The sequence below is a fragment of the Idiotropiscis lumnitzeri genome, chromosome 15, assembly GCF_059441095.1.
Source record: "Idiotropiscis lumnitzeri isolate Australia: NSW breed Sydney's pygmy pipehorse chromosome 15, RoL_Ilum_1.0, whole genome shotgun sequence".
Taxonomy (NCBI): domain Eukaryota; kingdom Metazoa; phylum Chordata; class Actinopteri; order Syngnathiformes; family Syngnathidae; genus Idiotropiscis; species Idiotropiscis lumnitzeri.
The window spans coordinates 8,383,038-8,399,999 of record NC_142405.1 but is presented as its reverse complement, the minus strand read 5'-3'; the positions used below and the strand labels follow the sequence as shown (position 1 = coordinate 8,399,999).

The window sequence follows — 16,962 nt, the reverse complement described above, 5'->3', positions numbered from 1 at the left end:
TCTTGGCAAATAAACTTGTTAGAATGAAGTGAGCAAGCATAACTGTGATTTGTATCTCAGTAGAAAACAAAAGTGACCTTTTATAATGTCTGTCATGGTGGGAAAAGGGTGATTTGGCCCTTATTTGAAATATATAGTTGTGCGTTGCTACTACTATTGACTGCTGAAGTGCAATATAAACAATTGCACGATATGATGAATGTTACATTCCGTTTGGAAGTCCACTTTAGATTCCCCTATTTGTAGTTATGCGTGATGTATGTGTGGGGTAATTGTGTGCGTGGATGGGAGGGAGCGAGTGAGAAAGGGAGAGAGGGAGGGCGAACTAAAGCCAATAAGGGCCTATGTTGGCTACACACAGCGCTATTATTTTTATTTATGGCAAGCAAGAAGCTGTCATTTGTGCTGTAAACCCAGTCCGTGGCATCTAAGTCAACTACGCACTCCGGGGAGGACGGTAGCATGATAGCCGTGGATGGGAATCGACAGGAAGAGCGTCCCCGTCTGCTGCATTCCAACTGCGCCCGCACCCGAAGCCACCGAGTCGGCAAGCGGCGGCTTCCGACATGGGGAAGGAGGTAAACGGCGTTTCGCGGAGCCGCTTTGAGGTGAGTTCACCTGGGCCCCGTCAAACCTTTGACACGGCGTTTAAACACGTCACAGGGCCTCGTTTAGGACCACCATGATTACATTCGTGGACGCAAATAATAATCTACGGCGACATTGACGCGGCTCAAGCACCGTTTGGGATTAGCTGCCGTGCTTTGTGCTAACAACAACAACAAGGCCTTGGTTGACTTGTCATATCGACGCGGAGGACACAAAGCGGTATAAATGTCGGCTCATGTTGTTATCGTCGTGTGGTGCGTTAAAGGTCCCTGGATTTTTTTCATCTTTGCGTTGTCAAAACAAAATACAGCCAAGATACACGTACACTAAACGCTGCCCGAAAAAAAAAATCACAGTTCATAGAGATGTAGCTGGGTTTAGTTCACAATTTAAGTTCGTATTTGGGTGTGTAGCATCTATTGGACTTCTTGTTAGCTGGGTATTTGTGCTGCTGGAGGCTTGGTTTGGCGTTACAGCTCCTGATTGACAAACGACCGCAGGCCCTGAACCTTATCAAAAATAGCATTTATTAAACCACAAAGAGCACACTAACTTCGTGTAAACGTCATTGGAGGCCTTGCGGTTGTAGGAAAACGTAAACTTTGTCTACATTCGTTAGGAGTGCTTGGTGTGTATATACGGGCGAAAACTTGTTCCCTTAAAAATACGGCGTCGCCAATGTTGCGTTTCACCCACAAGTGGGCGTGGAATTTCTTTGGTTTGTTTTCGAATTTTTCATTGTGTGTTTATTTACTTCAAATGTGTGCAACAGCTAAATATGCAGGCCGTTATCCTCCAGCCTGGGCTAAACAGCTGCGGTAGAGTTGCTAAAACAGGAAAAGGTCCTTCTCCTCTTACAAAGTAAAAGTGTGTTTCTGTGTTTTGGCAAGTAGATTTCCGGTTTGTGTTTTTTTCCTTTGCCAATATTTTCCCTTTCACCAGATCACTGTTTCCAAACATTTACTGATGCTCGGCACATATTTTATTTCTATATTTTATTTGAAAAATCACCATCAAACAAAAATATCACAACAAGCTGAATACTGAAATAATGGCGATGTCACCTAACTGTATTCACAAATTAACCTACTCAGTGTGAAATCTGTGCCTGTATATTTGAAGATAAAGCTATTGCAGATGTGTAGCACCTGTACAAACAGTGGATCCTGGCTTTGCAAGGTCAAGGTTTGAAAAGAACAATAGAACAATAAATTATACACTAGAGTAGTCCAGAGCTATTTGCGAGGGATAGAGACTGAGCCATGCTGTGAGTAGCAAAAAAAACACGAGTAATACTAGTTACTTGTGCAATAATAGTTGAAAGTACGGTATATATACTACAACCTTTGATCCCAAAACTCTTCAAACTCATCTTTCAACATTGTCTTTCAAAAATCACTCACAGCTGAATTTACAAGACTGTCCAGATTAAATATTTTGGGAGTCACTGCACTTGATTCACGCGCACAATCCATTAAAGGTCAGTTACTGACATGACCTATTTATCAATCCGAGTATTGGAAACAGCTCTCAGTATGATGTGCATTCCAGTTCAATTCACCGCAGAAGTTATCGCATGGCACTCTACATAAGAAGCAGGTCTGGAACGTCATGAGAAAGCATTAGTCAATGGCTGAAAGTTCAAACTCCCTTGATGAAAGAAATCTCGTACATCTGACTCAACTAGTTGAGATGGGAAGGAGGAGAGAGGCATTAGGCAGAGAAAGAGAGAGGGTAGAGAGATTAATTTATTGTTGTCGAGTAGCAGTTTTATTTGTTCTGTATTTTGATGTTTGTTATGGTGATGGCACTTGGAGCGCTAATGACTTTTTTTAAGGTACAAGATGTTAGAATCTTTTCTAGATAGACAAGCACTTGTCTCATTAATACTCTTCTGGTTAGAAATGCACCAGAAGCTGTTAACCTAATTTGAATATATAAATGCCTACACCTGAAGTGCTGCAGTGCTGGTTTACATTATGTGGTTAATTATGAAGCAAATAATCTTAAAAGGCGCTCTCAGTGTTGTTGCACAAATGTTTTTAGTTCTGCATTTTCTTTATTTTGAATGTAATGGCTGGGTGTGTTCTGTTATCACGTCCAATGTTTTTGCTGTTGCTATGCAAACTTGTCTGCTATATGTAACACTTTACCAAAATGGCACAAAAAATGATTATGCGGTACCCAAGTTTTCCAAATCAGTTTAAAATCGGTTTACTGTGTGTGTGGTGTTGCTTGAAAGCGTTCTACAGCAAAGCGTTGATGGATTGCTTGAGGTTACGGCTCTGGCAGCTTTTAAGCTCGCTTCATTCAGTGACCTCAGTTGGCCCGCCGGAGAAAGCATAACGCTCACATTCAAGCAGCGTCGGGTTCATTTTATGTTGGATTACAAAAGAGCGGGCGGGGGTGGGAGGGGGACAATGTATGCCCGTCAACCGTGGAAAGAGCTCTGGATTATTTGGCCAGAGAGCACAAGGCGAGCTGTCAGAGTCAATTTGCTCTCAATCGAAATAAAAAAAAATGTCCCTTCTCCTGTCTTGCTTCTTAGCAGTTGGTAAAATCATTCTCATTGACACGGGATGAATTTGACTAGATCCCGATGTATTTTTAACCATCTCTTTCAACACAAACAGATGAATAGTTCTCTGATCTCTGTGTATTTATTTAAAGACCATCAAATCACAGTCGTCCGACAAATCCCGTGTTTTCCCAGTGTTGTTCTGTGTGAAAGGCAGCAGCTTGTGAGTTCACAAACAAAATGCAGAGGTTACTTTACTCGGTTTGCTGACAAAGTTCCGTTCTTATGGCAGTGACCGAACCCAAATTTGTTAGAACGTGCCGTAGTCCACCACTAGCGAGTGAAATCCAAATTACAGTAAATATTTGATATCACTTCTCGGTAATGCATTTACAATGATCAGTCAAAATTTCTTGTGTTGGTACAGTCTTAAATCCAAGATGAATTAATCATTAAAAAACAAAACAAAAATGCGTTACTGAATAAACCTTTTAGTCCATAGTTGACTTTTCCAAATCTTTTCACCCCTTGTAGAAAAAAAAAAACTGACCTTTGATTTTACCCTCATCTCTCCCGCCTTGGTCTCGCAACATTTTGGGGTCGTAATGCTCCTTTGTACAGGAGATCTTAAGCTGATGCCTGTCAATGTTTTCAATCACCAAGGGCATTTTATTATCAGGGCCTTGAATCGATCGTGTCAAGACTTGTGGTCGTCTTAAAAGCTTGTGTTTTGCCTCTCATCTGTGGAAGTTTCACGAGCCTGAGTGTTGTTGGCGAGGATACCCGACTATTTCTCTCAAAAATTGAAAGCCCATCCTTAAATGGAGCGGGAGGCTTATTACCACACATATGTCATCTTTATACCAATCCAAAGAGACTCAATACCGACAAAAAACAAACGACACAGCTACTTTTGGTTTTAAGACAACTTGAGCATTTTTTTTTCTTTTTGCTTCTTTACCGCCCTCATCCTCTCTGTGACATTGAAACTATCTCTAGTGACGATATTACTCTCCAGTTTCGTCATTTACCCTTGAGTGAATTTGAGCGGTCTTTTGCTGACGTTATCTGTCTGGCTCATCTCGCAGATGTTCACAAACAGCGACGAGGCTGTCATCAATAAAAAGCTACCCAAGGAGCTGCTGCTTCGGTGAGTGACGTTCAGAAACTTTTTTTTTTTATATATAGCAGGTAACGTATGCATCTTCTTCGCAATTTACAACCATTCTCGGGTGTCTTAATATGTTTGTGAAACACTTTTGTCAAAAGGATAAAAAAATTATAGCACTCTTTACACCCTTCTTATTCCGTGTTGAACTGAGTGTGTTTTGAGGGGGCGGTCCTATGTGTTGCAAATCGGCCACTGTCCATTCTGCCTGACTACAGTGGGACTTTTTATTACCATGACAACCCTGGGTGCGTTTGCGACGTGGCAAGCGGCTACTATTAGTTCACGATCTGAAGACAAAATAAAAAATGCACTTCATACTTGATGGGTGGGCAGACATGCAGAGACCTATTTGTATACAAGCAATTAAAAAGTCATTTTTTCCACAAAGCGTCCCCTTTTACTAAATGCAGACCAGCGAGATCTGTATCTCAAACTCAAAAGACACAAATGGCCTTCTTCATCCTCTTAGAAAAACAAACAATGCATACGTGCCCTCTGGCGATGATATCAACCGAACAGCAGGATGCACATTTCTCCTTATTCCCAACCGCCCCCTGGATGCTTAATTAAAAACAGATGCCTTTAGGTTATACGACATTCAGATTGTTTTCCGACTTGTGGGTGGAAAAAAAGACATAAGCCTCTTAACAAAATGAAGGCCGTAACTCAAGCCTCCGTCTCGCTTGCCCATACGTGCTCTCTGCTTCAATACCTCCAAACTATTACGCTCTTCACTAGCTCGCAGCGTCCTATTGTAATGTTAGCGGCCCGTGAAGTTGTGAGGCTGCAAGGTGACCTCAGTATGGGAGGAGGAAAAACCTGATTTGTTGGGCCGATCTGCTCCGCATCGTGAATGAAAAGTATGAGCAGCTGACTAACGTGCATGCGCTAAAATAACCCCCAAAAGATATTCCAAAAAATGTCGCCTTTTATTCAATTTTTTGTTTTTTCCAGCATCATACATAATTGGAGGATCCCCAATGAGATTCATTATGGTTGCCAACAACCCTCCAGTCCTGATATTTTAAAGACCTTATAAAGCAAAAATAAACACAGTATGTCTTGTAAATTTTGCACATAACAGAGAAGATTGTTTTTAACAACTCAGCCAAATTTAATGATTGGAAAAAAAAACCATCGTCAAGTAGATGGATTGAGACTTGAAATTGGTGAAAAATCAAGCCTTTGCCACCGCTCTCAAATGCTTTGTGCTGAAACTATGCCCTACTCGACTGTTAACTGTCAATCACATGCCAGAACAAATTGCAGTATATACTGTAAGAAAATTATAGCTACAGTATTATCTTAAATGATGGTAGCTTACGAGTTCAACGAATACGGTGGACTATAATCAAGAAATAATCACACAAGCCAATTTATACTCAATGTGACTATTTACTAGTCGCTCAACTATGCCAGTAGGTTCTTATCTCATTGGGGAGGGACGATTCATGCTGGATGCCACTGGGCCCAAAAAGTTATGGGAAAAAAATAAATGTTGAAAATTCTTTTCACGTTTTCAGGAATTGTCTTCAAACATGAAGGATGTATTTCAAACAAATTTAATTTCATTTTACACAGCCTTTAGGTACGGCCTTTTCTTACAAAAAATTCTTTCCAGTGTCCTATTGGGAACTTAACTGTCCCTGTCTGTCTTGTAGAATCTTCTCCTTCCTAGATGTGGTGACGCTGTGCCGCTGTGCCCAGGTCTCACGGGTGAGTGAGTGCGCACAAAATCGTAATTCTCGTTTATATATTTGTATCCAATGACAACCAATTGTGTATTCCCTCAGTCCTGGAATGTTCTGGCTCTGGACGGAAGCAACTGGCAGCGGATCGACCTCTTTGACTTTCAGCGGGACATCGAGGTGGGTTTTGGTTTATTTGACATCTCACCGCATGTGTGCTGATTATCGAGGTGAGTGAGGAGACACTTTGTGAGTGTGTATTGTTATTTTATTTTAATTTTTCCAGGGCCGAGTGGTGGAGAACATCTCTAAGCGATGTGGGGGGTTCCTGAGGAAGCTGAGCCTGCGGGGGTGCCTCGGTGTGGGCGACAGCGCCCTGAGGTGAGAAGCCAGCCTGGAAGAGGAGAGAGGCAAATTGATCTTCTGCAGCCATTGCACCCCATATGATCTCTTTTTTTTTTTTTTTTTTGTGTGTGTATTTCTGTAGGACATTTTCACAGAACTGCAGAAACATTGAGCTGCTTAGTTTGAATGGCTGCACCAAGATTACTGACAGGTATGTCATGCAAACTGTCGCTGCATTTGGAACCTAATATTGAGACTAATTGAAAAAAAAAAAGCAATTGACGCCTCCCAGAATTCGATTTATAATACCTATGATTATAGTTTAAAACACGGACGGGCAACTTAAATGCTGGAGGGGATCACCATTTTTCATCAAACTGCTCACGACGAAACCAACTTTAGGTGCATTCAAATTTTTTACTGTTATTGAGTTTATCCTGCCTATCATTCCAAATTTGCCCCAAAAAAAGATTAGGCTCAATTCATGTAGTAGTATAAGGCAGTGTACGTGCATCATCTCTGCCATCTATTGGCGATTGGTGATATAACAACTTAAAACTATAGTCGATCCATACATAGTCGGAATTCAGCACCCACAGTTTCATGTATTTGCGATTTTAATTAAATAATTTTTTTTCCATTTCTGTTTTTAGTGGACAATATATATATTGCATGTTTATGTTCTTAGGGTTTCTAAAAAAATAATTAATTAAAAAAAAAATTACGTAATAAACGTTACCCTTAAAAATAAATGCACATGATTTGATTTTTGAAAAATACACCAAAAGTGTCCATGCACATGCAGCAAATAACTTTTTACACTAACCACCAATTCTAAGCTTAGCGACATACAAACCTTGTCTCTCAGTTGATAGCTATCTTTTAGTATCTTATGGCGTTTCAGAAAGAGCAAGAAAGTGTTCCAGTTGACACCTTTGCTGATTGATGTTTGGATCAAAACCTTATTGTCTTCATCTCTTTGACTTTGCAGCACGTGTAACAGCCTGAGTAAGTTCTGCCCAAAGCTGAAGCACCTGGACCTAGCATCCTGTACCTCAATCACCAATCTGTCGCTCAAAGCCCTCAGGTCTGTACGACGAGTAGCACACGTTATACACTCGCAAGTACTAAGAATTAAAAAAAAAAAAAAAAAAAATCTAAGCACTTGATGTGTTCAATCAGATTTCTCTGATTCACACTGGTATGTCTGCGTCCATGTTGAATCCAGATTTTTTTTAAATTTTTTATTATGTAATGGTTATTCATTTTATTTCTTGTCCTGCAACAGCCTCTTTTAGGATTTACTTGTGTCTTATAGCGGGCGAGGGATGCCCGATTTTTTTTTTTTTTTTTTTTTCTTTCATAAAGATTCATTCACTTTACCAGACCAAATCCAGATTGGATTATTGACCTGAATCCAGAATGGATCCTGATTGTTTTTTATGATGTAATCATCATCAAATTATTTATTTTCCTTCGCTTGACAACAGAGTCTCTGAGCATTGAGACATTTTTTTTTTTTAGAGGAAGGGCTATTGTAATTTCATAATTTTCTTAAGGACTCGTTCACACAGCCAGACTCGAATCCAGATTAGATTGAAATAGTTTATGACATCTGAACAGTAGCCTCTCTGGTTGCTCAAATGGGGATTCAGAGCGACCTGATTTGTGGACATAACATATTTGATCTAACACTTGACAGTATGGACAAGAGAGCCTCAAGATCAGAAATCAGATTGATCTTGCGAGTGTAAACAAGACCTGAATTTACAAAAATAGCTTTTACTCTTTTTATCACTTTTTCTTTTTCCCCCCCCCCACTCCAGCGAGGGCTGTCCACTTCTGGAGCAGCTCAATATATCCTGGTGTGATCAGGTCACCAAGGATGGCATCCAGGCGCTGGTTCGAGCCTGCCCGGGACTCAAGGGCCTTTTCCTAAAAGGCTGCACACAGGTGCGCTTGGACTTTTGTCATGTTTTAGGCTAAGTTTCACTTGTGATTCTATGAAATGTCTTTGTTTTTACCTTTTTAGCTAGAAGATGAGGCACTGAAGCATATTGGGGCGAACTGTCCCGAGTTGGTCACGCTTAACTTGCAGACATGCTCAGTAAGTACAGTCAATATGAAACCAGAATGAAAAATGTTAGAATCTAACTTTGAGGCCTAACTTGCGAAGTTGATGTTGGAATCTAACTTCAGAAGCTAAATTTGGGGTTTAGCATTAGAACATAGTTTTATGCTGTTCGCACTGGACCTCAGGCTAACTTAAGCCTTGCATTACTCACACGAGTTTTATTTCAGCAGCTGTGTAGTGTGCACACCCCGAATGGGAATTTGCTTAATTCACGAAACACACAGAAAAAATGTCTGAACAATTTTAATCAGTTTTTTTTTTTTAGATTATTATTCCTCCCACTCATAAATCATAAGATATGTTTGAAATCATTTTGGGATCTTAGTATGGACTATATTTAGCTTAAACTATTAATACATATCGGCAATTATAAAAAAGTGTCATGAATTTTTTTCTCTTTTTTTTTTTCCTTTTTTTTTTTTATTGCATTAAACTCCCTGTATCCACGAGTAGCAGATCACAGATGACGGTCTCATCACAATTTGTCGAGGCTGCCATCGTCTTCAGTCACTGTGTGTGTCAGGCTGCGCCAACATAACGGACGCCATCTTACACGCGCTCGGACAGAACTGCCCCCGCCTCAGGTAATGCTTCAATACGCCTCAAAATCCGATAATGTGTTCAGATGACATTGACTAACTATGAGAGCAGTGTTGTTTTTGGCAGGCATTATAGATTCAGTTTTAGTCTTTTGGACGAAAATGCACTTTAGTTTTCATCACATTTAGTGACTCAAAATCGTCATTGAAGAAAACAACATTGTATGAGAGATGATATTGTTTTGTCACGCAATACTTTGTCTTTTTTTTTACTAGAATACTAGAAGTGGCCCGCTGCTCTCAACTTACAGACGTGGGCTTCACGACACTAGCAAGGGTGAGTTGAACTTGATTATTATACACAAATGCTCACCATCTATTTACTGATTGGCACATTTTGAGAAGTGCAAAAAATGGAAATTTACAATCTATTGAATGTCTTTATAGAATTGTCACGAGCTTGAGAAGATGGATTTAGAAGAATGTGTGCAAGTAAGTAGACAACAATGCTGCTTTAACACGTTTTGAGTTTTTTTTTCGAAGCGATTGTAAAAAAAACTTTTTCCGCATGCATTGTTAGTAATTTATTGAACAGCGTAAGAACCGTAAAACTCGTGAAAATGCTGCTGACGACCGGACACTCACAGATTCATTAGTGTCACATGCCAACAGCCTCCACCTCTTAAAAGCACGCGCATGAGTATACAATCCAATTCGTACAATATTTTGTTCTTGATATTTTTTTGTGTTCAAATACATTTATAATGTGTTTTAATAACTTTAAGTGAGTTTTGATAAGCCGTGAAAGTTGTACAATCCGCTAAATAGAAGTTATGTATTCTGAGACTAAACCAACATGGACATCAGTGAACCGTTTTATTCAATTCATGATATATTTTTTTCATTTGAGGCACTCTTTTTCTTTTCTGTCAACATCAGTCTGCTATTATGATTTTTCATGTAACTCAGATTACAGATGGAACACTCATACAGCTTTCCATCTACTGCCCTCGGCTGCAAGTTCTGGTGAGTGTTGTGCTTATCGTTATGCTGACTCACATCAAGCACATCGTGAGTTTTTCACCCTTCCCGCCACTTTCTCCCCACAGAGTCTGTCTCACTGCGAACTCATCACCGACGATGGCATCCGCCACCTGGGCAGCGGGCCGTGCGCCCACGACCGACTGGAGGTGATCGAGCTGGACAACTGCCCGCTAATCACGGACGCCTCGCTAGAGCACTTGAAGAGCTGTCACAGTCTGGATCGCATCGAGCTCTACGACTGCCAGCAGATCACCCGCGCCGGCATCAAGAGGCTAAGAGTGAGTGGGTTTTGCTGACAATATCGAGGGTCTCAAATGGATGCAAATGTCGACGTTTTCTTGTGCATTCCCAGACCCACCTGCCTAACATCAAAGTGCACGCGTATTTTGCCCCCGTGACTCCTCCGCCTTCGGTGGGGGGCAGCCGCCAGAGGTTTTGCCGCTGCTGTGTTGTGCTATGATGCAAAAGACTTCGACGTCGGTCTTCCCCCTCCACATGTTGTGTCCTCGGAGTCCCTCCTATACAAGCTTCCCTCTGAGAATCCCTCCCTCCCCTGGTCAAGCAGTACTTTCGTGCTGCGTCCCCCATTCGAAGCTGCAGAGAGACCAAACTGTGCTGGGTAACACACACTCCACACATTCATGTTATGTGCTGATGTTTAGCACATTCACCTCACAGTTCTGGGCTACGGGGGTTGGTTCTCGTCTCCGGCTTGTTCTGCCCGTGCATGCGTGGGGGTTCCCCGGGTACTCTGGCTTCCTACCATGTTCCAAAAGCATGCATGTTAGGTTCATTGAAGACTCTAAATTGTCCATTGGTGTGAATGCGAGTGTGAATTAGGGCTGAAGATTTTGACAAATAACCTAATTGAGATTTTTGTCCTCAATATTTCAATTGCAATTTAATATGCAAATTATTTTAATCGTTCCTAGTATTTTTGGGGGGACAAAAGCAAGCTATAAATGAATCTATATTCAAATAAACAATATCAGATTTATGACACACAGGTAAATGGTTTGGTTTCCTATATTAGGATTATGCTAAAATAAAAGAAATTGAATCTTGAATTAATTTTAAAAAACACTTCATCTACTTCAATTTCTTGTTAACTTACTAAACACTTTTGACTTGAAGTCTTTTGAGCATTCACTATGAGAACTTCATAAAATTCTAACAAACGACTGTGCCGTAAATGTAAGATCATAAATCAGATTACAATGATGATGCAAACAATTCTGTGGCTTTTTCACTTCTACTTTTTATGTTTGGTTCCAAATTACAGCCTTGAAATTTGCATTCTACAACATTACCATGTCGATTTGTTTTCCCTAAATTTTTCAGCCCTAGTTTGAATGCTTGCTTGCTTACATGAGCTACTGAGAACTGTGGTAAGCTAACTCAATTTGTTTCATTTTTCTTCACTTCAGTGTAAAAATAATTGAGAAATGGCAGGCCTTTCTAATGAATATTGATCTAAAGCTAGATTTAGTCCATTATTATGCTTGGTGTTTTGCTGAGCCCTGAGCAACTGTGATGTCATATTCAGTTGACAGCAAGTAGCAAAATGACTGCCCCATGAGATCTACAAAAATGGGTGAATTTTGCTGCTTAATTCATATTCCACAAACGCATTAATAAGAATGCAGTGTTTCGACTCGTGGGGCTTCCTAGGGCATATTCTTAAGAATTTTGGGAGATTGACTTCCCCTTTAAGTATCTAGATGATCATTGCCCCGTAAATTACAAGATATAAATCCCCCAATTTTTTTCGTCGCTGTATAACTTTAAATTACTCTCCTGCAAAAATGACAAAAATGGAATTAGCCCACTGAAGTTCTCAATGGCTCAATATGTGGCCTGCGATTGATTACCGAGTAGTCGGCGTATCACCCCAAAGTCAACCAGAATAGGCTGCGCCGGATAAGCATTATTAAAAAAAAATGTATGAATGGATAAAAGGATTAGTATAAAATGAATGGAGAAACTGTAACAACAAACACATTGACATCAGAATACCTCAATTTATTTTCAGCATCCAATCATAAGTTACCTTCAGAACGCACTTTTCTGATTGGACCACTCAATTTGACCCAAGAGTGAGCTTTCAACATGTAACACACTCACATGAGGTTGAAGTTGGCTTTGCTTGAATGTATATGACGGGAGGGGAGCAAAAAGCAATGCAACAAACTTTGAAAAACAATCTTGCAATGGATGGGAGGGAAAACACGGCTTCTCATCTCACATCCTGCTCTGTTGGAAAAAGTCCAGAGTCAGCGTCTGGTTCCCCTCCCCCTGCCCCCGTGTCCCTTCAAAAAAAGTGACACAGCCGGTGAACAGCAGCAAAAAAAAATGTATTGGAAAAAAAAAAGAAGAAAAAGAAACAGCAAGCTATCTGCTTTTTGCACCATCCAGACTGTTTACAAAGAAGAACATTTCAAGGTTTGTACTAACAATGTGCCCCACTCACTGGACACACCCACTGAGGTTGGTAACCCCTCCACTGTCTCTGTTGTCGCGGCGTGCTTCATTGGCAAGGGGGCGGAAAGAGAAGATAAACTATTTTTCTAAAATGAAAAGCAGCACACATTTGGGGACTGAAGAAGATGCCAAATGTTGCATGTGACACCATTTTTTCTTTCTTTTTATTTGTTAATCCAAATGTACAGTGCATAATTGAGGACTGTTGGATTCTTTGGTTGAAGGATGAAATGATCGAAAGACTATAAAAAGATGATGATGACGATGGGATTGAAAAAAAAAAAGATTACTCTGGAAGATCAACAGGAAGAAAAAGCCAACCATCACGTTTTGCTTTGATTTCATTGACTTGAATGAAAGAGTATTAGGGTCACACTGAAAAAAATAAACCTTGGTCATATTTTCTGCAACGAAATACAAATTTTGGTCATGTTATCAGAATAAATTCATAATATTTCAGTTATTTTAATGAGTGAATGTCACAATTCCCAAATTTCCCTGAATGTTTTTTCAGCCACATCCGCTCTTTACAAACCTGCCATGTATTCATATTTCATATTTTTCTAAAAAGACCAATAATCAATTACTGTTGGTTTTGTAAATTATTAATCGTTTTTTTCTGGTAATATTGCCTTAATAAATTAAATTGCGATGTTTACCTGAAGATTTATGTTTGTAAATTACAAATTTATTATCATATTTCTACTTTACTCATTGTAAAATTAGTATAAAAATTGTCAAATTAATTATAGTTGTATTAAATCTGTCATTTTTTAAAAAGAAAATAACATTTTATCTGGAACATTTGGCAGTTTTATCATCAACTGACTTATAGTATTTTTTTTTTTTTGTTAAATTCTCAATCAGTTACAATCTCTTTTCTCGCAATATGCAAGCATTTCCCTTAACTTTATTTTGGTAAAAATCAATTTTTTAATTATTTGAAATTGTGTTTTTCATCATAAAACTATGATTTTATTCTCCCTCCTGTCTTTTTTTTTTGGTCCATTTAGTGTGGCCCTAATACTCGTTCATGGACTCCTGGGGGCCAGACCGGTTGTAGTTGTGATGGGCCCATGAAGTATTGAATCCTCCCACAAGCTTCTTTGATTCCCCCCCCCACAATTAGCTGTCACTTCATTCTATATTTCACTCCCCTTCCTTTGCCTTGTTTCTTTTGGCGTGGCTCCGAGTGCACCCATTTCGTGTTGCGTTCAGTGTCACCTCTGAGATTTTGTGTTTTTATCGTCGTCGTAAATGTCCAGGCCAGGTGTAATTGTAAGTAGGATTTTTTTTTTTCTTTCTCCCCCCCATATTCTTGAATGTCCCTGAATGAGGCGGCTCTTCAGGCATGACGTGCCACTTTGGACAAATTCTTTTATTTCTATATGTCGCTCTCTTTGATATTACCCTGCAGCAAATTCCCCGAACGCGACTGAAATGTGGAATGTTAACGCGTCCTAAATGCCTTCAAGATGATTTGAAGGAGGCAAAACAAACTTGAGTCAAGATTTTAATAATTTTTTGTGGGATAATGCAAGCCAGGATGAGCTCTGTGTAATCCCACCTGAGCTGTTTTGTTCGAGTGGGGTTTTACACGGGGATTAGGGAACGTGTCAAAATGGCGGCCATGAACTCCCGAGAAAGTAAAGCGGGATCGAGTTTACTGGCCCATGTGTCAGTGCGGGAGAAATGCCGTAGAGAGCTAGCGGACCAAAGTGTCAATGCTAGCTCTGAAAAGCATGAAGCAGTCCGCTGACCCATGCGTCAATGCTAACTCCGAATTTACTGACAGAAAAGCAGAGAAGAGCCAGCTGTCCTATGTGTCAATGTTAATTACAATACTCCGCTGACCCATGTGTCAATGCTCACTATGAATTTACCAGTAGAAAAGTGTGAAGGAGTCTGCTGACCATATCTCAACTCGGAAGGAAAGCATAGAGCAGCTCACTGGACGTTACAACAACGCCAGCTGTGAATATTCCGATCAAAAAACGGAGCGGACTTTGTTGGCGCATGTGTCCAGTCTAACTCGTTATAGTCAATTGAGCCATGTGTCAACGCTTGCTTTGAATATAACAAGCATTTTTGGATAATGGATAGTAGGAAAGCGTAAAGGAGTCCGCTGGCTCTTGCGTCAACACCATTGCAAAGCAAATCCAAATTGGCCTTGCATTTATAAAACATAAACACTGGAGTTAAGACGCAAGAACCCAGCCACCCGGTTGCCCACTACCCCAAACAGGTTCGCCTTCGTCATGAACGATATTTGAAATTGACAATGACTGTAGTTCATAAAATTACTGTAAATCTTTTCCTTTAATTTTATTTTTTTTTGTACAATTAATCGATATAAATGAATATGTATAAATAAATATATACCTATATTATTAAGGCTGGCCTAGTTTTGTCACAAGGTGTGCTTGGGCTGTTGTATATCCTCACAGGACCACTAGATGGGAGCATTGAGCTTGTGGAGATGTCTACTATGGTCAACTTAAGTAAATGTGAGTCAAAACTCCTTAACGTTATCATTTGTACTAATACAATTTTATTCTTACTCGTCTACATATTACGGATTTGTAGTACCCAGTGGGGTGTATATTGTATTTATTTTTTATTTGTAATTTTTTTTTATGTGTTATCGTGGATATAGTTTGCAATGGTGCATTTGACGATTTTGGGTGCCTTATTGGGTCAAAATATTAGGAACAGTCCTCAATAATGAAACACTACAGTTGTGCACCGCTGCAAAGTACAAACATTCATAAATGAATGCTTGAGAATTATTACTCCACCCCAAATGACAACAAAGATTGTTTCCCACGCATTCTGTACCTATGTTCTTGTATGTGAGTCTTTAATGGTGTGTTTTATCATTTAACAGCTGACATAATGTGATCTAGTGTCTTTCTCCGCAGGCCTATTGTGGCACCGTGACGTCTGCCATCGTGACTGCAAACCCTTTCCCGTCTCCTGAGTCCTTTTGTGTCCCACTTTTGTTTTTCTTCTTCCCCCTAAGAGCGACACCGTTTTTTCTTCCAGCAGCGTTTCAACCTGTGCAAAGATGAGAAGCGGCAAGGAGAATTCAAAATGTGTGTTGAGTGTGTGCGTATGTGTGTGTGTTTCCCCCTTGCAGCAATTCTCCCGGCTGTTTTGCTCTTTTCTCTTCTTTTTGTAGCACAGGAGGATCAGTTCACAGCTCACGAGGCGTTTGTGTACCATCGTTTTTGACAGCACTCGTTTGACTTTGAGTGTATTTTATCTGCAGTGCTTTTAAGGACACACTTATATGGCAACAAACTAGGACAAATTACTTAGTGGTGTAATATACATTCCCAGTCAATAGGGGGCGAGCTAATTTTTTTAAGAAATGTTCATCACTTAAAGTATGTACAGCAAGAACGGACATTTTAACATGTTTAAATGTACTCTATCCCACTTAGTCCGTTTTTCTTCCGGCCGTTTTGATCGTTTTAGACGCTCACCGCCACGTGTTTACTTTCTTTAAAAAAAAAAAAACAAAAGGAAAAAAAACAACAGCTACTACATTGGCCAGCAGCTTATGGACGATAAAACCACATTTATTCAGAATTGTTTGGAGTTAAAAAAATTAATAATAATTCAATCTATTTGAGGTTAGACCCAGTCCCCCGTTAAAAACGATTGTCCACTGTATTTACCCTAAATATTAATTTACTGCATGTACTTAGGTTAGTGAATTTCTCTGAACAAAATTGACAGTCGCTCAGTAAAGATGCACCTGACTTGTCGGTCATTAGCCGTAATAAATTTGGCGATATATTTGGATCTACAATAATTATATTTTTTGTACTTTGTGCCCTGTTTTTTGTTTTTGTGTTTGTAGGCTCAAAATGTCATTGTCATTCACACAAGTTTGTTTTCAGTTGAAAAATGTTCTCCAGTAAGTGAAGAAATAATGAAGGCAACAACAAATCTTCCCTGTATGAAGAAAGAGGTGCTGCTGATGTTTGTATCTTTTTATTGGCTCGATACGGCATGTGTCCTCCACCTTATTGCCTCAATCTTTCATCTGCTTCTTTCTAAAGGAGGAGGGATGAGGTTGATCAATAGGAGCGTACCCCAGGAGTGCGGCTAAGCAGCATATTTAAAAACAGGCACCGATCATCCATTTGACCTTGTGGCAGATGCTTTAACCACGTTAAGTGCTGACTTACAGGTCAATACTTGTTGGCTGTAGACACAACAGCCCTGTAAATAGCAGCAGTTTCAGACGTCACGCTAAAAGACACTATGCTAAACCTTTTACAACGTTTGACAAAAAGACTTTTTGATCGCCGTTTGCTTTAATTGCCCAGGAGTCCTCAAATGTGTCAAATTGCGAGGGCGTTTTTCATAAATCAATATTATAATCATATAGACACAAATAAGAGTCACCACTTCTCTTATTG

The 16,962-nt window shown here is 39.8% G+C and overlaps 1 protein-coding gene across 1 annotated transcript; it reads left to right on the top strand.

Moving 5' to 3' along the window:
• The first annotated feature begins 312 nt into the window (after positions 1-312).
• fbxl20 (F-box and leucine-rich repeat protein 20) lies at positions 313-14,916 on the top strand. Its single transcript, XM_088317532.1, has 15 exons — positions 313-608; positions 4,216-4,277; positions 5,960-6,014; positions 6,092-6,166; positions 6,273-6,367; positions 6,474-6,542; positions 7,323-7,418; positions 8,158-8,284; positions 8,364-8,438; positions 8,919-9,049; positions 9,281-9,341; positions 9,452-9,496; positions 9,974-10,030; positions 10,114-10,326; positions 10,401-14,916. Exons 1-15 carry the CDS (start codon positions 567-569, stop codon positions 10,506-10,508), a joined length of 1,311 nt encoding a protein of 436 aa, XP_088173658.1. The 5' UTR covers positions 313-566; the 3' UTR covers positions 10,509-14,916.
• Positions 14,917-16,962: the final 2,046 nt, after the last annotated feature.

Bases quoted from the DNA above. Each gene is read 5' to 3' on its own strand.
- fbxl20 (XM_088317532.1), top strand. From the start codon at position 567: ATGGGGAAGGAGGTAAACGGCGTTTCGCGGAGCCGCTTTGAG. The intron at 6,167-6,272 runs GTGGGTTTTGGT...TAATTTTTCCAG, and splicing joins ACTTTCAGCGGGACATCGAG to GGCCGAGTGGTGGAGAACAT. The intron at 9,050-9,280 runs GTAATGCTTCAA...TTTTTTTACTAG, and splicing joins CAGAACTGCCCCCGCCTCAG to AATACTAGAAGTGGCCCGCT.